General features: G+C 36.0%; 1 protein-coding gene across 4 annotated transcripts in view; it reads left to right on the top strand.

The window, feature by feature from the left end:
* Positions 1-22,359, top strand: part of Tn (thin) — a 101,152-nt gene extending 78,793 nt beyond the window's left edge. Inside the window, exons 4-13 of one of the 4 annotated variants that reach the window (XM_064035736.1) lie at positions 6,837-6,995; positions 7,269-8,702; positions 8,928-9,135; positions 9,223-10,155; positions 10,266-10,438; positions 12,438-12,578; positions 17,801-17,941; positions 18,249-18,466; positions 20,626-20,840; positions 21,133-22,359. In XM_064035736.1, the coding sequence (XP_063891806.1) occupies positions 6,861-6,995; positions 7,269-8,702; positions 8,928-9,135; positions 9,223-10,155; positions 10,266-10,438; positions 12,438-12,578; positions 17,801-17,941; positions 18,249-18,466; positions 20,626-20,839 (3,597 nt within the window). In that variant the 5' untranslated portion in view covers positions 6,837-6,860 and the 3' untranslated portion in view covers position 20,840; positions 21,133-22,359. Of the gene's footprint in view, positions 1-980; positions 1,226-6,836; positions 6,996-7,268; positions 8,703-8,927; positions 10,156-10,265; positions 10,439-12,437; positions 12,579-17,800; positions 17,942-18,248; positions 18,467-20,625; positions 20,841-21,132 lie in introns of those variants that run through there. The other 3 variants (XM_064035735.1, XM_049838208.2, XM_064035734.1) reach the window with 3 other exon arrangements.
* The last annotated feature ends 563 nt before the right edge of the window (positions 22,360-22,922 follow it).

Genomic DNA, 22,922 nt, shown 5'->3' with positions numbered 1-22,922 from the left:
CCACTGTTGCTGATCTTAATGGAAGAAAAATTATCTCCTTTTGGGAAGTCGATTAAAAGTAATGTTTGTCGAGTCTAAAATATTTACCAAAAGACACAGTAGGTACCTGCAATTGATGGCTTGCAGTGTAATGACGTTGCGTTTACACTAGAAGCCAAAAAGCTTGAGAAACGTGTGCAGCATAAATTAAGTCCACCCACTTTTAGTAAATCGGTCAAGTGCAAGTCACGGCTATGTATTTCCTAGGCATGTACATATGAATACATGTTTTAAGCGATCATCAACATTTTTAGCAAAAACACACGCGAATTCCGCATGTTCGGTTTTCAGTTTATAAGTAGGTACCTAAAAGAGGAATTCCACAAATAACATAAAAGCGATTCATTTCCCTGAACTTATGCAAAAATAATTCAGGAATGCGTTATGTCTGCCTGTATGGCTTATTTCTGTATACATACTAAAAGTAATCAAAATATTATATATTTTTATATTCAATACATTATCCGTCAGTAGGAAAGCGACATTTCAATTTAAACTGTGGATGATATAAAACACGATTTTGACATAAAAACAGTAGGTAATATTATTTTATTTGCAACTTAGTTAATTTATTAATTACTTGGTAAATGCTTCGTTTATCTTCAGTTACCAGATTATTAAGTTTTCAAACTAGAGAGTTTCAGTCATGCAAAGTTTAAACTGTCTGGGAATGTAGAATGCATCCATTGTTTTGTTATTTACATTCATTTAAAATGTCAACAAACTCATTACCAGACATTGTCGAAGATATGAATGAATTTCCAAAATTGTTTTTGACAATTTTTCAAATCATTTAACTAATGAAGTCTATTAGTTAAACAAAACAAAATAACTAAACCATATGTTAGTTAAAAACAATCAGCTTCAACCTGTCCAATGACCTTTCGACGACCAAAAGTAAACTGTGACGGGAGGAAAATAAATTTTGAACGGCGCACGCGCACCGAACGTCCCAAAATAAAGTCCCGCGCACGAGGTATCGAGTTCCCTTCAGTTCTAACTAGTGAGTGCTAGGAAGCACACCTAAGCCTGTGATAAAAAGTCTAGTCGTACAAAAACCTCCATAGTGCTTCAAGCTGCTACAATATGACAAGTAAAGTGTGACAAATAAACCTCATGCATTGTACCCAATAACCCTTCTGTGTGATTGGATTTCCCCAGTGTTTTATGTGCCTATAATTTTGCTGTAAGTACCTGCTTTGTTTTTTTAATAAATGTTTTACACGCTTTGTATTTAAACAAAGTTTTTTGGTAACAAAGAATCTGCCTTTCTTGGGTGGTTTATTTTTGTTCCACTTCAAACTAAAATACGCGTAACTTACTAAATGGCACACGCATTTTTCAACACCATATATTTTTAATTTAAACCTTCTAATTAACAAAGGAATTAATTTCCACTTACAATTTGATCCAACTTACTGCGTATCTCTTTCTCACCTGTCACTGTCAAAAATAATCGATATACCTGCATGACGTCACAACAAGACGCATATCCCACACGTGTTGTATCTACGTCATTTTGTGCATTGTTTAACAAACTAAGATTATCCTCACACTATGTTTATTCTCTATTAATAAAATAGTAACTTTATGGCGTAATATTTTGGGCTAGACTATCATTTGTTTATGGATTACAATTATCATGTTTAAGTTTACAAAATTTCTATCGATAGAATTTCTAGAACGGCGTGTCTCATCTCTAAAATGAAACTGTGTGATCTAACCTTGAAAAAAAAATATCTGAGCAACACTTTTACAAACAATAACAAAGGTCCAAGATAAATATTTACACACCAATGACGGACAACTATAAATTAGTGAAACCAACTACATTCTTATATAGGAAAACGTAACGCGATCCTTAGTCCAAGACGTTATTTTTACTGACTCAACTGAATTCGATATACTTCGCCTGACACCGATTGGAACGCTTAAAAAATAACCCCCGGTTTCTCTCTGTGAGGCCACATTGCGACGTTTTAGTGCGATCATTTTTCCAGCAAAAGAAGAATGGAACTATCGATAATGCATTGGCCCATCCCTTTTTCACTATTGAATGTCACGTAAACTATGTACTTGTGATTTTTTTTTTAAGTTTTGTGATGGCGATTGTAAAGAAGAATAATATCCATTTTCACATGTTTTTTTTTTTTGTTTTGAATCATACTAATACATGCATACATAAAATATTTTGGTAAAGGCAAAGGAAATGACTCGGCAATGATTCAGTCTGGCCAAATCCACGGTCAGAAACGTTCAAAAACATGATGATTCAAGCACGCACATTAACACACCCAGAAAAATGCTTGTTATCAAGTTCAGGAATTAAAGTATTGACAGAGTATATATCGCCAAATTATTGAACAACAGTTTGGCTTACACAAACCACAAAATAAATTAGTAAACAAGATGTATCTAATAAGACGATCACTTACAAAAGGTAACGCCATGATTTCTAGTTTGAGGAAATTTAAAACATGGAACTGACGTTTTTGAATATGTACTTATTTATTAATATAAGTGGCAATACACTTCTCTTCTAAATCGATTCAAACATTTCATCGAGCTTATTTTACATACTAAATAAATAAAACGATATAAAACTTCGATTAACACACGCGGAACCAACAAAAACACAAAGATACACACGTCCCAAGAAACGCAACATACGCACAAAAGCTTTCTTTGTGTACAAGCCAAATACGTAGAAAAGTGATTCAAACTGTTCAATGAAAAGTAACAAAAAATATAAACCGTCTGCCAAAACAACTAAAAATAATAATGACGGCTACATTACGCGCCTACAAGGGAAGATATAACGAGTATAAATAACATCCCACGCGATGGAAATTAATTTATTAGTGCTGGAAGCAAAACATCGGATTTTATCATACTTTTTCTTAGTTTAAACAACTTGTTTATCTTAAGAATATATAAGGTAGGACACGTGAAAAATATGCGGTATTTTAGACTATTTGTAAAGCTTTAGTAATAGGTAAATGTGGGCACTAATATGTTTTTCTAACACCTGATAAAAGAACATACATTGTCTCAAAATAAAAAAGTTTAATATGAATATTTTTGTACACAAACCAAATGTGAACACTCAAAAGCAATGTCCAAAATATATTACCATAAAAGCTTTTCAATGCATATTTTAGGTACAAATAATATTTTTGCAATCCAAGCATAACTAAAACTTGAGAAATAAAATGAAATATCCATTCTATCAATCAAAACATTTTGCTGACAAATCATAACTAGCAAAGAGCAGAAATAACATCATTTTCACAAATTATGAAATAATCATAGCTATTATTCTTGGCAAATCTGACAATATTTTAAAACTAGCTCGTTCTCGCGACATTCTTCTTGTTTTTCCTGTAATATACAAATTTTTACATTTGATTTGAAAATTACACACATAACACACACACATAATAAAAAAGAAAGACACGAGTAGGAAAATAATTGTCAAAAAATATTCAATGCACCAATTGTACATGTACTTGTGAGATGATTGTAGATAGTATAGAAAAAGAAAACATGCTGCACCGAACCCCATGTAAAATTGGGATAAGGGCAAGGCGTATGATGATTCTACTGCACACTACATTTAATGTTAGATTTCTCTATACAAACAGACAAACTTTCTATCCATTTTTTAAATAATCTAAACAGACAGACAGATAAATATATGTAGACACAGACAAGAAAATGAAGATTTCACAAATCAGTTTCCTAAAACGAAGATAAAAGACGAAATTGGACGAAATCTCCAAACATTTTAGTCGGTGATATAGCTTGTACGTCAGAAACATATTCTAATTGCTCTGTGACGTAGAACATGACGTGGTGTATTCTAAATATAATTCTCTCGTCAATGAAGAAACGGTGGATCCAGTAGAAATAGGCGTGAAGAAAATGTTTATCGAAATTGATATAAAATGCGTAATCTATGACGTTAGTTGGGCGGTTGTAAATAGTTATGATTCATAAGAAATTATATTGATGATATTCAAAGTGTTTCAGAGAAATTTTCGTTTCTAGATCCGGTACAGTTCAAATATTTAGTAGCAAAGCTGTAACGCCAATGATGGTTATGTTAGCGAGCATAGGGAGCAAGCTTGTTTTATAACTAAACACAATAATGATAAATCAATAATGGTCTTACTCCAAAACAGTTAACGTCTTTAGGTTAGTCACGTGTTTAACCAAAATTCTCCAAACATTTTTTTTATGAAACACGTGTTGAACGTCTACCTATTTTTTATAGTAAGACCGTTTATGTTTTAACATTGAAAGCAATACTCGTTACCGCAAACTTCGTCAGAAAAATAAAATTAACAATTTAAAAAAAAGTCGTAGGCACATGATTCTTCCAACACAATGACAGAAGCCCTCAAAAAAGAATCAACTGCTGAACTAAGACTTTGTCACTTTACACAAATAACCCAGTTTCCTAGAGTTACGACACGTAATGACTCAGAAACAGATCGCCTAGCCAACTCGACCATCGACACATCCAAAACTAATTACCTAACACTAAGATAACAATATAATTGTATGTTGCTAAGGAGACTAATTTCTAGATTTATTTGACAAGTTTCACCTGAGTTGTCTGTTTTGGTTGAAGTACTTAAACGGTGGTATATAGTAGGTATTTGGAGAAAGAAAGACCTTTAAAAAACGCAAATCGTAAAATTACCGTAAAATAAAATTTCATAACAATTTGGGTGCTGATATCTCCTAGATGAGGAATTGAGGATACTAAAATAATTCTTCATACGTCTACCTTTTAACTAAAATCATATTATCAGTCAAATAGGTAGGAATCTACTGACTAGTTAAAATATTTACTGTGACATTATAACAAGGTTTATGCTGACACAAAAACAAGTAGAAAAGCTAAAATCATTATTGTCTCAACTTTAGTTTCTGATTAAAGCGGAGTAAGCTGTTTTAAAATTCTATAAATTCTAAACTTTCATCGTTTGCCGAAACTTATTTGTTTTCATTTCAAACTCCACTTTAAACGTATTGGGGAAAAGTTCTGAATTGCGTGACAATTACAACAAAGGATTCTCAGATGAAAGTTTTGACTATACAGTGTAAATACACCTATGTAAATAAAACTCTATGATTCGTGTCACAAGACTCAAAATTACTAGTTTTACGCTTGACTACATTTGTACGAAATTGCCAAAATGATTTGACGAAACTTGCCACGCATACCAAATTTTACTCTAACGGCTATGCTCTAAGATTCAATATCACTATTCTCACTAATATCTCCGCATGTAACCGCTAAAATATCAGATTAAATGTACCATGTGATACCTGTTCTATTACTTTCACCGTAAGATCGAAAATCATTTGGCGCATCTGCGACTAAGCGTCCAGTCAAACAGGCGCGTGAAATACCAAACGGTTCTATTTATAACATCAGCCGGATCTCAGAGGATGTGCCTTGTGCGAACACCAAATTTAACTTCCCAGCTTCGTCCATAACTATAACTACGGTATTTGATGCCGTAAAATTCTATATTAGTGAAGGTCGTTTCACTCGGAAAGGTTATTTCGGAGAAAAATCTTGGCAAATATTAGCTCGAGTTTAGTCAACGTCTTCATTCTTACTTCCTACTGTTAGACTCTTCCTTATAGCCCTTTGTATATTCCGAGCGTTCAATGCCATTTGCGCTCTCTGAATTTTAAAACAAAATTCACCTGAAGAAATACGTCTTTGATCAATATTGGATCTTTGTCCTCGTCGCCAAATCGTGTATTAATGCAAATCTCATCGAAATCTTTCCGGCTCAAGATTTCAGTTTTAGATTACGATCAGAGCTTTATGAAGTGCGAGCATCGACGGGAAATGACTGGTATTTTAAGATAGTTAATCGATTTCCTGCGATTTAAATTAAAAATAGTCTAATACATCACTTGTGTGGGTGTCTGAGGCCTCTGGTAGGAGAACTGGAGTTTGACGTGGAAGAACTAATGACGTATCAAACAACAAAGATTGTATAACACATTTCTAAACACCCAACTATGTTTCACATTGTTTCAAGTAATATCAATAGATAAAAGCTCAGTACATAGTTCACTTACTGACACCATTTTCGAAGCATTACCCACCTTCCAGATACATTAGACTCCATTATGAACGTGTAGGTTTTCTCACGATGTTTTCCCTCATTTTTGGAAGCCATTGATAAATGATATAGGTATAGATATTTCAAAAACACATTAGCAGTCGTTTAGGTTTTCAATATCTCGATATCGAGTTTCTGTCCTGTTAGTATCGCAATATGTTTTATGAAATATTCTTTGTGCAGTATATTGAGAATATTGTATGGTTTCACTATTATAGGGCTAATATTGTATGCGACCAAGTTGTTTAACTCTTTATTGGTTGTAGAAAAAACGGCTCGAAATTTTTATATGAAACGTTCACTTTGTTAGGTATATATAACATATTTTTTCGTGGTTTTACCTCGTAATTTACATATATCGCACCTTTCACTACTGTAATTGTCATTTTTGTTCTCATTAACTCAGAACTATTTGATTGCTTTGGGCCCCTATAAAATACTCATTACTTTTGCAGAGTGCGCTCCACGAAAGCTCCATTTCTAAAACCTATATTTATTACCTATCTACCTACATGTTTTTAATGCAGTTATTAGGCAATGATATAAAAAATACCGCCACATCTATAGGACTTCCTTCGTGGTGTAATCAGTATATCTCATTTAATGCAGACAATAGTTCTAATTGAATATTTTCTTCACCAGGTACGTAATCAGCACTGAGCAACTATGGAGCAGTTCGAGTCATTGCTGACGTGCTGCGTCTGCCTCGACCGGTACAGAAACCCGAAGCTGTTGCCATGCCAGCACAGCTTCTGCATGGAGCCGTGCATGGACGGCCTTGTCGACTACGTCAGACGACAGGTATGAACAAAATCTTGATTGAAAATTACGTAATTAGAAGATTTGCTCCCTCAAAACCTTTGGAGAGCCCAAAAGTAGGAATTAGTTTAACAACTGTGTAATTTTACTAATCTACCGCTTTTTTGTATGATACTGCAATCTTGAGGGACGTTTCCCAAACCGGGTTGGAGGTAAATTGTATGCTTTTGTTTGCATGTCATTATGATTTATAATGCATGCGTTTTTCTTTAGATAATCGCTTTGAATCCAAATTTAAATTACACTCTTTTACAGGTCAAATGTCCAGAATGCCGTGCCGAGCACCGAATCCCATACCAAGGAGTCCAGGGATTCCCAACAAACGTCACTCTCCAGAGATTTTTGGAGCTTCATGCCAATATTGCTGGAGAACTTCCAGATCCCACAGCCGGGCAGGTTATGGAAAGATGCAATGTGTGCTCAGAAAAAGCATACTGTGCACCATGTGCCCATTGCGACAAGAAAGTCTGCGAAGACTGCAAGTCAGCACACATGGAAGTTTTACGTAGAGAAATTGCAAGAATTAACAACCAAATCCGTCGTGGCCTTAACAGGCTTCAAGACATCCTTGGAGTAGTTGAACGTAACACAACAAACCTTCAGACAAACTGCGGAGCGGTAGCTGGAGAAGTTGATGAAATACACAAAAGACTAGCCAAGGCACTCAAAGATAGAACCGATTTCTTAAGAAACGAAGTTGACCGTTACCTAGCAACTGAACTTAGAAACCTCACTAATTTGAAAGATAACCTAGAGTTAGAATTAAGTAATATACAAAGTAATTGTGATCTCGCCGATAAATATATGAACGACGATGTGGAATGGGAAGATACAGAATTAGTAGACACTAAAGAAATCTTCCTGAAAACAGTCGAGTTCCTAAGAAACTTCGATTACGAAGCCGGTGATTATAACCGTAGAGTTCGGTTTATCATGACACATGACCCGAATCAACTGGTCATGCACGTCGCTAGCTATGGTGAGCTAAACATCACCCAACCAAATGCATATTCTTCAGGAATGCAGCAAAACCAAGGCCTTACAAGGTCTAAGAGTGACCACCGCTTAGCGTCACAGTTCCGCCAACAGGAAGAGGCTAAAGGTTGGCAAGAAAATGATGAACCTATTTTGGGTGGTCGTAAATTCGGTGAGCGTCGCCCCCCACCACCTGAAAAGCATACGAGGGACTATGGCGCTGCTGATGATTACAGCGGATACGAATCTGAACATAGGCCAACTAGATCTAGGTTCCGTTCTCGTTTTGTCAAGAGTCACTTAGACAATGACTCTGATTCAGAGCAAACCACTCGTGCCACTAAGGCCGAGCAACAGCAGAAAGAAAAGGAGAAGGTTGCTGATACTGAAGATGCTACCCGAGGACCTCTTAGTGGTATTTTCCGTCTGAGCGACTGTCCGCGTGTCATGCAAAGGATATTAGATGTTGACAGCGGTAAGAAGAAAGAAAAAAAAGAACCTCCACCTCCCCCTAAACCAGTTCAGCCAGCACCACAACCTCAGCGCCGCCCGCCACCAGCACAGAGGCAACAAAGCGAAGACGACGAGATCTCACGTCTCAAAAGACAGAACAAAGGTGCAGCCTCATCACAAGAACCCGAACGCGCACCTGCTCGTCCAGCAGAAGAAGAACGCAACGCAGTAAACCGTAAACCACCTACACCGGCGCGGGAGGTGAGTTGGGAAGAAGATAGAGAATGAAAACTTAAGCCAGCAGTACAACGTAGATTTAGGGAAATCATCGATACTAACAAGAAAAAAAAACGCAATAACTAACGGCATTCCATAAAATACACTCCGTACACTTCTAACTCATTTATATACACATACACAAACACAAAAACAACAAAAAATACCTACCGTTTTGGTGTCAATATCCATTTACGTGTAATTTCTCAGGCGTCCAGTGATGGTGAATCCGATGAATCTGTTGGATCTCTACAGCGAAATCAGCGTAAAAATGCGCCTGCACCACAAAAGCCGGTAACAACGGCAAGAAGACCGTCAGCCACTGACGCACCAGCACCACACCGTCCCGCAGCTCGTGCACCTAGCACGGAATCTAGCGCGTCTACTGAAAGCTCCGGCTCGGCGGTGAAACACACAGGTGCCATTTTAAGCATCGCAGAATTAAAAGCAAAGTATAGCCCGAACGCGCCTCCAACAACTCCTGGATCTCGTTTCTCTTCCGCAGGCAACGAGAGAACGGCGCCGGCAGCGACGAACGGTACAGCCGGTGGCGCGCAACGGGTCCAGAGCCGCTTTGTCGGTGCTCAGCGACCCGCACCCGCACCGGCACCCGCCGAGCCGGCTCACGAAGATTCCGACACGAGCTCCGAGGAAGAAACCGACTCCTCCGAGGAGAGTGACGAGGAGCCTGTAACGCAACGAAAGCCCGAGAGCCAGGCGATGGCTCGAAGTGACATTGGTCCACTTCTCGCGCGTAGTACAAATGCCCGTAACGACGCCGTCGAAAATAAGACGAAAGAGACACCAACACAGTCGCGATACCGCACGAGACAAACGTCACAGACGGAAGAAGAGCCCGCACCTAGGTACAGCGCTGGATCCTCATTCAGTAACAGATATGGAAGCAAACCTAGAGAAGAAGAACCTCCGTCGTCTTTGGACGATGAGACTAAATACCCAACAGCTAGATCGAGATACCTCGCCCTGAAAGAACGCCGCAACCGTCTCGCTAGGAGTAAGAGCAGCCACACCGGCTTCGGTGCGGGAGACGACGACGATCAGGACGATCCGGTGTCACCCACGACAGCGTCACCCTCAGCGTACCTTGCGGCTCGATACGGCTCCGGCACTGGTGGTTCGGAGTTGTCTCGAAGCCGATCTTCACACGCACTCAAATCGAGAGAGAGCTCGCCCGAACGGCCTCCCCCCGGTGAAAAAGACGGAGCGGCCCTCAGTTCTTGGGCGAGATACTTGAAGAGCAAGTACGGATCGCGAGGCAAGGATCGCGAACCTACGAGTACATCGTCGAGCACGTCCCGTCGCCTGTCTCTCGGGCTACCATTACGCTCGGCAAACGAGCTTGCCAGTTCTGATGACGATTCAAAAAACGCGGCAGGCTCCCCCATCTCCCCTACGGCGGCTACAGCAGCGGTAGCAGGTTAGAACGAACCAAGTGGCGTGTACATAGATTGAGTGCTTAGGTTTGGTTTGACAAATGGTTTGTGTCCAGTAATATTCGTGTATGCTAATCGATTTGTTTGATGGTAGGTTTCGCAGCAGCCGGTTCCTCCCCTAGGAGCCAGTACATGCAGAAACGCCGTTTACAATTCAGCGTGGGGAGTCGGGGGAGCGAACCCGGATGCTTTACTTGGCCTCGTGGTATCGCTGTGGGTCCCGACAACACTATGGTCGTGGCCGATTCATCTAACCACAGAGTGCAGGTAAGATTAACTGAACTTTAATATAATTTATTTTACAAATATCACATTTAAATAACTGAAATTTCAGCAAGTTTATTCGTATATTGCTGCAGCAAATATAGTCAGAATTCGTTTCCACTACGAGATCAACATAAATATGCAAATCTAACTTCAAATGATTACAAAATAAACTCTAAATATTGCAATCCAATTTCGTACACCCATGTTTTGCGCAGAAGCTCAGAATGCATTTGCAGTTTAAACCGTTGCAGCGAAGAAAGTGTAATAAATTCTCGTAAATAAACTATGTCGAATGACTGCTCCAAATTTACATGATGAAGTGATGCTGGACGCATGCTCTCAAATTTGGCACAAGGTCAAAACAAAAATTTCGAACTATTCCAATTTTAATGGGGACGTAAACATTGCTTGGTTAATTGCAATGTATTTTGGGGGACATAAGTACATGACCTGAAATACTTTGACTTTTGAGACGAGAGATATATTATTATGTACCTAGCTTACATAAAACACTAACAATTAGTGTATTTTCTTCTCTGAAAAGACTCATGATACTTAATTGGCACATGCCTAGAACATCGGACCAATTTTTTATCAGTGAATAAATAATTAAAACAATTTTCTTAAAATATCAATGAAATCACGGTCTTTTACTTCTTGATAATACTAAAGGTAATAAGGCTAAAATGTTCATAAGGTCTTTCAAACAGAATACGATATTCTTTGAACAAGGATTTTCGTTCGATGCTTATGCATCTTAAATTAATTCTGTCTAAAGGTCACTTTAAGGCGAGGAATTGGTCAACAATAATTCCATAACCGGCACGCGCATCTAAGGCGCCAAAAGGGGTCGGAGCGTCTGAGCGGGGCGAGGATAACAATACGCGCGCTAGCTTATAACTAAAAGTCGTAAGCGACAAAATGGTTTTGTAATTTTAATATTTAGAAGTGATAATTTAATAAAAATTCCTACTACAATTTTAAAGAGTATGTATATACTCAACTACTAAAAAAGTTAAGAGGCTTAAATCGGTCCCGTTTGCCCATAATATGTGAATCTCTTTTTAAAAAGAGGTATGTTTGATATATTTTTCTCTGTTATAAAAGTTACCTAATCATGTTTCTACAACTAACAAAATAAGGCTTATATCATGAACTTTCAGGTAACCAAGTTGTATTTTGATCCGTTTTGTATTTACTGAGAAAAATTGACATCCTTGGCGCCAAATAATCCAATTCGTCCTCTTAACGGAAAAGCTTGAGAATATCCATATTTCTGTTTTAAGTTTGACGTTTTGGTAAAAGAGAAACGGTTATGTTCCTTTTCTTATCATTAGACCAGATAGAAGCGAATATCATCATCTGCCTAGTTTTTTTCCAACTATGTTTAACTCGGCTTCCAGTCTAACATTATCCAACTGAGTACCAGTGTTTTTCATACAAGCGACTGGATTAAAAAGGCATAAAGCATTCTAAATTGGCATTATTATTTTCATGTAAGAAAGTTGCCGTATAAACTTATGTTTACCCACTATCTAAAACCATTCACATACCAATAACCCTCACACAACACAACCCAAAAACAAAACAATTTGCCCCAACACATGACTAAAGACCCTCCCTAAAAACATGTAAGAGTGAAATATCCTAACGATCTTTTTCAACTAAAGACATCCTAATGTTCCTTTTCTAAGTAGTATCTACTATCTAAGTATATCTTAGACACCAATGATTGTGTTTCGGATGGCACGTTAAACTGCAGGTCCCGGCTGTCATTGAACATCCTTGGCAGTCGTTACGGATACTCAGAAGCCAGTAAGTCTGACAACCAGTCTAACCAAGGGGTTTCGGGTTGCCCGGGTTGAGGAGTTCAGATAGGCAGTCGCTTCTTGTAAAACACTGGTACTCAGCTGCATCCGGGTAGACTGGAAGCTGACCACAACATAGTTGGGAAAAGGCTTGGAAAATGATGATCTTCTAATGTTCCTTTTGCCCCCAGGTGTTCGATTCCAACGGTATATTCGTGAAGGAGTTTGGGCAATACGGCAGCGGTGAAGGCGAATTTGATTGCTTGGCTGGAGTCGCTGTCAACAGGATCGGACAATACATCATAGCTGATAGATATAATCATCGTATACAAGTAAGTCTTTGTTAACTTTATTGCATGTAGGAGTAAGGTTGAAAATTTAGAGGGTTGTGTTTAGCGGTTTAAGTCCTATAGTTTGTAGAGTAATGATGACGTGTTACGGTATAAAAATGAATGAGAATATTATATACACTCACGGGTTTAAAAGGTAAACAATTGGTGAAGACAAGTGTGGTAAAAATAAAGAACGATACCTTTAGGATACATTTAATTTCAACAAAAATCTATCAAGATGTTCAAAATCTGTTTTATAATAAAAATATAACCTGTTATAAATATTTATACAATAGACTAAATAATTCACGATTATAAGAAACATATAGTTTTAGATATACAATTCAATTGCATACATATTATAAAAGACATTCGTTTTTACAACTGATCCAGATTCATTGCTCCTTTCAGTATTAAATCAAATGCTAATCCGACCACAATTAATATTCGCCTCGACTTGCGAATATCTGCTATAAATAACACTTGCTAAATACCAGAGGATATAGTTTATCTGTTAAAAGCTGTTTGGAAGGGGGATCTTATACTACCACACATATTATGGAGACAAATTATAATAGAACTTTTGCATTTATTAGCAAGTTTTTGACGTAATTTCACCTTTATTATCAACTAGCTTTCCGCCCGCGGCTTCGCCCGCGTGGAATTCGGTTATATTGCGGTATAAATCACAACTATAAGAAAATCATCAAAAGACCCCTCCCGCTGTGGGTTAGCAGCGGTGAGGGAGTGTCAGACTCTTACTGACTAAAATTGTCGTGTTCCGTCCTAGGCCTTTTATATACCAGGGCCGCGGTAACTCTTTCGAACAACCCGCAGCCCCGGCTGGCCCTGGCCCTACTGGGCCCCACTGATTTCAAAACACCTTAAGAAGACTAATTCGCGGCGAACCTTAACACCGCGATACAGAAAAGCACAACGCCATCTATCGAGCTATCGGGAAGCTCGCGATTGAACAATGAGCTACAGGTTAAAGTGCGAGATATCATTGCACTTCTTACGTATCTTAAAAAAAACAACGTCACCACGTTTTAAAAAGCTACCATTCCACTTCTTACGTATTTTAAAAACACCCAGCGCCATCTATCGCATACCTCAAGAACTAAATAACTTAACTAATACATATACCAATTAGTAATTCGTTGAATTATAGTTATTTCAGGATAAGTAGATGTAAAAAAAAACAGTTAAGACGATAAAACAAATTGTACGTCATCCCTCGGGAATTCCTCATTTTCGAGGATTCATTATCGTATCATTTTTTAAACGACACACAGCGCCATCTACAATCCATCCATCAAGCAAACAATATTTTGGTTTTCCCTCGGGAATATCTATTTTTTTCGGGATAAAAAGTACCCTATTATTTAATCCGGACTTCTAACTTTACGTCTGCAAAATTTCAAAGCAATCGGTTCAGTAGTTACGGCGTGAAAGCGGAACAAACAAACAAACAAACAAACAAACAAACTCACTTTCCGATTTATAATATTAGTAAGGATTCATGGCTCATATTTACTATGGTCTGTAGAAATTATAGAACCAACTTTTAGCCCATAGACTGGTGAACTACTCCACGGACCGAATAAAAAGGATTTCATAGCCACCGTTTGAAATAAATGAGCTTTCTAACAGTGAAACAATTTTTAAATCGGACTAGTAGTTCCTGAGATAAGCGTGCTCAAGCAAACTCTTCAGTTTTATGATATTACTAGCCGTTTTCCCGCGGTTTTACCCGCGTCCCGTGGTAACTACTGCCCGTACCTTGATAAAATATAGCCTATCAATGTTAATCGTGGATAATGCAGCTTTCGTATGGCGAAAAAAAATTAAAAACGGTCCAGTAGTTTTTGAGCCTATTGATTACAACCAAACAAACAAACAAAGTTTTCATCTTTATAATATTAGTATAGAAGTATATTTAGATAAATATCTAAAGTGATTTCCATAGCCTCTAAAAGTGAACGCTCAAAAAACTGTTTCACCAAAAATTTTACGAAAACACGAGACATTTTACAAGCTAATAGCAACCAATATATTTATGAGACGAACCATATCCCGTGCCTACGTAAATATATGGAAAATGTATTTTCTAAATCTTATTACAATCTTATCCTGTACTACGATACGATAGAGGTTTTGTGAATTTGTTTTGTGTTCACCAAATGGTGGATTTCCTTGAAAGAAAATAACACAATTCTTCTTGTAAGTAAAAATCTACATATTAGGACCAGAACTGGCATTTTAGGACCAGTAATTTGAATGAATGGTGTACTTGGAGTTTATTTTATAGATTATTTTAATAATTATAATTTAAGCCATATAATTAAAAAAAAAATCAAACAGATTTAGAAAGAGCTTGAAAACTATTAGATGAGTCTATTTTTTTTTATAAATTATATTATTTTTCATTACCGTATCGACATAACATCAACATCCCAGAATGTTGATCAGACAAATACATTTCAACATTGAAACTAATATTTCGAAACTCTCAACATAGTTGTCAGAATGCCAATTATATGCACACTGAATATAATGCAGAATTTCCTAAAGCAACGCGATTCATTGCAACCAGTAAATTTATTTTAAACAAAAGAGAATGAACAAGCAACGGCGAAATGCTCGCAAATATGAATAGTATTAACATTTAAAATTCAAAGCAGCTCTGATTATTCATTCACAATACAAAGATGTTGAATTTTGTTAATATTTTGCATATTAATTACAATGCTTTAATAATTTATACTTCACTAGAGAATAAAATGGCTGATTTATTTTATAAAGAGCTTATAAGATTTATGCATTTCAACAGTACTGTTAAATATTATAGATGGAGATATTTCGTTTAACAAACGAGCAGAAAGTCAAATGTGTTCATAAAAAAGTTCACAAAAGGCCCCTCTATTTAATCCAAATAACTTTTTAAGCAAATTAAAGTTTTCCAAAAGACAAGACTTTTGACTCTCAAAAATACCAAACAATTTTACGTCTTTTGAACTTAAGACTTTGAATTTAATAATAAATTAAAGACTATAAATTAAACTGACACGCAGCTTTAAGTATTTAAAATATCTGCACTTGAACTAAAAAGTATTTTGACAGTCATTATTTTGAGAACACTTGAGAGTAAAAAGAAAAGCGAGGTCATAATCTTTTCTTTTAAACATTGTAAATAAGAAAATGTCGAGTACATATTTTATTTTATAAGACTTGTTTTTTTTTTTTTTTTTTGAAATTAATTTAAACTTAAAAATAGATTCTCGATATCGGATTTCGATTACCGACAGTGCACGATTTGAAAGATTCCCAGAAAACGTGGAGTGAGCAGAAATTATTTTGAACAAACCCACGGCTTTGAAGGTGATGCTATATTATTTTGGTCTGCCTTAATCATTCACAATACCAAAATGGGGAATATTTTTTCCACCTTTAATATCGCTCTTCTTCACACGTTTGCAAAACTAAAGCTCATTGGAAACTCGAGAATTGTATTTCATGAACTTTTCCTTTTTCCATTGCCTTGTATTTTCCTAAAAGTAAGAATTTCAATTCCATCTGTCTTTTTGTTCTCGCAGTAAACCATTAATGTCAACATATTTTTGCTACACTTGGCTTCAAAAAAACTGGGGCCCATTTGGGGCTTGTTTACCTTAACAAATATAGGCTTATGTAGGTACGTGTATATGTCATCATTCTCATTTTGTGAAGACGTATGTTTTATTTCTTTTGTGAAATATGTAACTGCGGATTTGGATGCAGACATTTCTTTTCCATCTCTTTGCGATTTAACGCGTTATTTATTTTTGGGATTCCTCGCTTGATAAAAACACATTTTCTTAAAAACAAAATTAGAGTTTTTCTTTGACATACATTCTGTAATCGTTTACTTGTACTAAACATACTTAAAAGGCTCTACAAAAAGAGATTCATAAGGACGTTATCTTTTGACAATACCAGTGTATTTAGACTGAAAACACGCACCTAAACTCACTAGGGATCTTTCTGCAAAGGTAGTCAAGACACGCTTCTGACGCAGCGTTCGAACCGAACAACTCTAACTAGAGTGATCCCATCTCAGCATATTTCCCGGGAGGCGTGAATTTGTATTCCATTCGTCTATTTGTCCTGCCCGTAATTCATTAGTGTCAGTCAGACTGTGACCGTCTCAAAGGGCCAAAATACTGCCTAAGAAGGCTTGCGGAAATGGCTATTAGATTGCGAAGACAAATTGCAGTTTTTTGGACACCATCTATCCTCCTTTATTAGGCTATAAGGATAATTTGACAACGTTTTTTGCTTATGTAATTGATAGCGCCAATAAAGATGATTTATGCCTCGTATGGGATGTGTTTGGGTTTTTCTTAGACAATGATGCGAAATCACAGGCTATTGTCTTTTCTTATTGTGTTACATTTATTACCACGTATATGAAGATAAAAATATATTTATATATAAAAAGCATTAATTAATACACCTTCTCATTCGTTAAAGACACATACATATACACGTTACGATTATATAGATTCGTCATCCGACTTCAGTTCATCTTGGACTAATGTTTAGCAACCATAAATGCTAACCAGGCATAGCGAACCTATTTTAATATTTACTAGCAAGGATTACCCACAATTTGGCTGAAGTCAGGCTTGAATATTACAAGGAACAGCCATTAGGTTATTTTGACAATCTTTGTCTCCAACACTGGCAGAGTTCCAACTATATGCACGTGTTATGTGCACGTTTTACAAGAATGTTATAGGTTTAAAGAACTTTAAAGTGCATAGGTCGATTGCCGGTCTATTGCCCTCTATTTTAAGGACGTTTTGTTTGAAATGTGGGTGAAGCCTCGTTGCCTGCCAAGTGTAATAAAGCATGTTTATGAATAGATTTCCAGTCGTGTGAATTAGAAGCATTCAAATAGAAGCGTTTTTGCCAATTTTCTACAATAGAATTCTAAAATCATACTTAATGTTTAGTAGGTTTCTAGAAATAAATGAAAAACATCTTTATGTTTTTTTTTTTTAATAAGAAACCAAATAATAAAAGTGTGTATCAACAGACCCATGTGATTGCCAACCAATACCTCAGTAATTCCTGGTCCTTTGACCTTTGAACTCAAACAGCTATGTTGCATTATATCTATTACAGCAAAACAATATTTACCCATACCACAACAATTAACACAAACCTTCTTGTCCCAGGTATTCGACCCTCAAGGCCGGTTCCTCAGGGCATTTGGCAGTCAGGGTACAGGAGACGGCAAGTTCAACTACCCATGGGGCATCACTACAGACGCGCTCGGATTTATATACGTCTGTGACAAGGAAAACCATAGAGTACAGGTATGTGTTTTTATTATCTGTTGCTGTCTACGAGGAAAGGAAAAAAGAGATCTATTTGTTACTCTCGGGAGGGGTTGACTTGGTGTGTTGGGGCTATTTTGGTCGTTGGTCGAACATTTCGAGAATTACTTAAATATTAACTTAACAAATTAACTACTCACCAATTTCTTGTATTGTTATGCTCAAAAGTCTATTAAAAAACAGTTCTTGACTGAAAAAAGTTCAAAAGTACGACATTAAATGAACTCTCCCCAAAATATATCAAAATTGCACCATCCAAAACTAACTACAAACCCTTATTCCCCAGGTGTTCCAATCCGATGGCACGTTTGTTGGCAAGTTCGGGTCCTTTGGGTCCAAACTGGGTCAGTTAGAACATCCCCACTACATCGCTGTCTCCAGTACAAACAGGGTCCTTGTGTCAGACTCTAACAACCATAGGATACAGGTCTTCGATGTTAACGGAAGGGTCCTCTCGTCGTTTGGTGAAGAAGGATCTGAAGATGGACAGTTTAAGTTCCCGAGGTAAGAGTTGTTTGGAAAATTGCCTTAACTTCGCAATAGAAAGTAACAGGTCTTAGGTACCACTTGTATCATTATACGTAATATCTTTAGAGAGTCAGGGCTGTTTACTGTAGGGTAAGTAAGGTCAAAAAAAATCATGAGGATTTTCTTTCAACATTACGAAATAATGTAAGAGATAAATTCTCATGATTGCTTGACTATGCTCTAAATCGTTGGTTTTTGGACCAAACCCCAACCGAATGAGGTCATTTACTTAGCTAATTACTTCCAAAATGACCTCATAAACATAACTTCCATTATATCAGCAACTGTAGCGATTTGGTCCTAACGTATGTTTCCAATAGCCCCATAAAGTGCGGTCGGTTGGCCTTCTAATTTAGCTTTACAGGCTCTTAAATCTTGAACTTGCGTCGAATATTTACTTTAAGAGTAAATTCTATACGATGGAGAAAAGAAACATAGCGGAGATGCTATAAGGAAGGTAGGTCAGGCGCCTACTTGTAGGTCAAGAAACTTATGGTAGACGTGTTCAGTTACTAGAATCTTGTCAAATCAAAGCCAATAATATGTCAAAGATTGGCCTTGATTGATAGTTGATTTTATTCTGAAAATAATGGGCGGGTTCCATAAAAAGCATGTAAGGGCGAAGCTAGTTACGTTCCTCGTTCTCCGAACACCCGCATTTTGGTGCTTCTTTCTAAGGAGATTTTGCGTTATGACATCTCCGCCACTAATTTGTTCTCCATGGTCTATACAGAGTTGTTAGAATTATCAGCTCGTGGATAGTTTAAAGACCTTGGTCGAGATGTATCGATATTTACTGGACGGGGCCATAGTTGGCCAACTATGCATTACCTAGAAGTTATGAAGTAATTGAGCTGGAATATCTTCTGAGATAGGGCTATAGAATTTGTGTAATAATGTTTGTGAAAAGCTTTTGTATTCGGTGAGCCTTTAGTTGACCGAGTATTTTGTAATGAATTTAACTACTTCACTGTCTACGATGTGGACACATTAGTTAAACAATACGTGTGTATCACGTATGACTCGTGGGACAGGGAAGTTGTAAAAGTATTTAAGGCATGTATTTATCGATGTAAGAAGTAGAAAATCTGAAATAAAACAGTAAGAAAGCTGGCGAAATAGAAAAAGAAAAACTGAATGTTGACAAGAATTTTGCATTACTAATGTCAAACAAAACAACACATTCCATGACTCATACAAACACACATTTTTTCCTACTAAATAATACGTCGAAAATAGCATATCTTACAGTCACAAAATACTCCTTTGAACCGCTGTCCAGCTATAAATGTCAGCTAACCTTCGCAACAATGATGCCAATATTCTTGAGTCCAGACGTACCTTGACCGAATTCTGTTCGCGATAATACAATATTGCGGGTGTATGTGGACCAGTGACGTTTTACAACTTTTTGTTTTCAAGAACTACCTCTAAATGATTTAATGATTCAATTTCGATAACGCATGACAGGTATTTGACCTCATAGAATTAACGTCAAAAGAGTCATGAAAAGGAGTCATTTATTTTTTATACGAATTGGGAAATCACTACACATTAGGAAAAATATTTCTGCGGCGTCTGCCCGTTCGGTTCTAAAACAACTAAATGGGTTTACATGAGTTTTCAGTACATAGGGAAGTAACTGTGCAAAACCGAAGTGATTTGCTTGTTTTTTCTTTATATCTACAAGTAAAGAAAGAGATTTTATTAAGGGCTTGAGATGAAATCATTTCAAAACATTTTAATTCCGGTGGCGCACGCCAAAAATGTGCATGACATTTACAAGCTTTGGAAATATGGCGTTTTTAGTTTAGTTGTTCCTGGATAGTTTTTCTGTGACCTCAATAGTTACGGCAGGTAGTCTTAATTACTGGCAATTTTTGTACACCGTTGACTTTTGAATGTTTAGATAAAATCATCTATACGTTATTACGATTTATACGTTAGTTAGATGAATATTGGGAAGTTAAAAAAATATTGTAATTTGCAACTTTCAAGCGATCGGCAGCTAGACTACAATAAAAATTATCTTATGTCAAGCAATTATTATTCATCATAATATCAATGATTATTATAGGAACATATCAACTACGTTTACTGACCTTTTAAATCACATAAAATTTCTTTCTCTCCAGGGGTGTAGCAGTAGACGATCAAGGCTACATCGTGGTAGCTGACTCCGGTAACAACCGTATCCAGATCTTCCACCCTGACGGCAACTTTCTCCGAGCCTTCGGGTCTTGGGGCTCTGGTGATGGAGAGTTCAAGGGTCTGGAAGGCATTGCTGTCATGTCTGGTGGCAATATCATCGTTTGTGACCGGGAGAATCATAGGGTGCAAGTGTTTTAAGGTGAGTTCTTTGGAAGAAAAGTTATTAAAGATTTTTTTTGGTCGTATTTTGTTTTATATCCAAAGAATAAAATCAGCTTCTTTTGATGTTTTGACTTTGGTCATGGTTTGGTTCTGTATCTTAGCTGAATTAAATTAAATTAAAAGAAATAATAATTCACTAAGCTTGTGATAATTATGAACGATTATATAAAAAGTTAATTGCAGGCTGTGTTTGGATATCTAACACAGGTGCTTTCTTCTCAATAAGCTTATGTAATCGTTATTTTAATAGTGTTGTTTTCTATTTTCAGATCAACTACTTTAACCAACGAATATATTCTGTCCAAAAATAATTGTCTGTATTGAAAATACATCTTGTATACCAAACGATGATGTTATCTATTCAAATTATTTCATAATGTAAAAACATATTTTTTATTCAAAATAAACAAGCTTTCTTCAAAATTGTCAGTTTCAATTGTTTGGATTTTCTAACAACAATTTAAAACGTAACAAAAATAATTTATTTACAAAACCAAATAATAGGTACTCAAATTGTACAAATAACTTTCAAAATAAAAATGGAATTACAAAATATTTACACAAGGACTTCGCCTAATCGGATTGAAAGATTGAAAAAAGAACTGGATTGATAGAATCATTTCACTTTTTTCATTTGATCCAAATCTTGAATATCCGAAGATCAGTCAATCAGTGTCCCAAATGTTATCAATTGAAAAGACAAATGGGGTATCGAAAGACAAAGTGATTTTTCTTAGGCTGGATCGCTAACTTTCGATTAAAGGAAAAACAGAAGTTACATCCTAAAGAAACCTAATTATTCTTTCAAGTTTCTTGAAACATATAACAAATACGATTTTTTTATAAAGGATCTTATTTAAATGGTGAAAATAATACTAACGATTTTTTTTATAAAGGATCTTATTTAAATGGTGAAAATAATACTAAAGTTTCTTCAAATAAATCGAATTACAAAGCATGGTAATACTCATTTTTATATCTTTCTCAATCCATTTGGTTGAGTTCGCAATGATAATACAAAGTTATTGTTCTCAAATGCATTATTTCTTTCTTTCAATCCATTACGTTAAACGCGAAAAGAATCATAAGATCCGATACATCAATCTTATTCAAAACGAAACTAAATATTATTAAGTTCAAACAAAAAATTAAAAAAAGCATTTAAAATAATAATTGTTAACTTAAAAATGTTTTTGAATAAAATACACTTAAGCATTTATGAGATTGAGTTGGATTTGTTTTATTCAAATAAGTTAATGAAGTTTTAAATAAATATATTATTCAAATAAATGAGAAATGTAAATATAAAATACTCGACTTGAACTGAACGGTAGGTAATATAAAATATACCAAAAAAATGTTGCCATATTCATGTAGCTTTTAGTAAATTGTTTGCTTATTTTACTAGTCGATTTTAAATAAATGTATTGTATTTGTCTTATTATACATTTAATGTGACTTTAAGTCGCAAATAGTCATTACAATATAATATAAATGATAAATAAATAAATACAATAAAATAAAATTAAATTTTGACAAAAAAATATAATAAAATAATACGATATTATTTATTCAATCATAGAACCGATTTCTGTATTGAAATGTGAAGTAGGTTTTTACAATAAATTTATATTTGAATAGTGCCTTCGCCTAGTCCTAGTCGTAAATAATTTTCCTACGAAATGTAATGCTTACGAAATAAGGTATCCGAAATAATAAATTCGTGCCAAAAAAAGAAATGTTTTGTAGGATAGGGACATGGTCACAGCAGACGCGATTTTCACAATTTTGTGTGTCACTTCAAATAATCCAATATTAAAAGAACTCCCGTAAAAAAAATTACGACCTTTTCGAAATCATTCGAGTGTCGGGTAAGAAAACACAAAAACTCAAAACCACCTTTTCGGTCATATTTTTCAAACCATATTTCTTCATCACCATTCTTCAGAATTTTGTATAAAACGCTTATCCTAGCCAGCTATATCATTTAAAAAATCGCTCCCGCTTTCAATGTGTCCCTATCCTTATTATTTCGTGCCGATACGAGAAAATGGAATGC

The sequence above is a fragment of the Helicoverpa armigera genome, chromosome 8 (assembly GCF_030705265.1).
Source record: "Helicoverpa armigera isolate CAAS_96S chromosome 8, ASM3070526v1, whole genome shotgun sequence".
Classification (NCBI taxonomy): Eukaryota; Metazoa; Arthropoda; class Insecta; order Lepidoptera; family Noctuidae; genus Helicoverpa; species Helicoverpa armigera.
The sequence above is the reverse complement of the archived record's forward strand: the minus strand, read 5'-3'. Positions and strand labels throughout refer to the sequence as shown.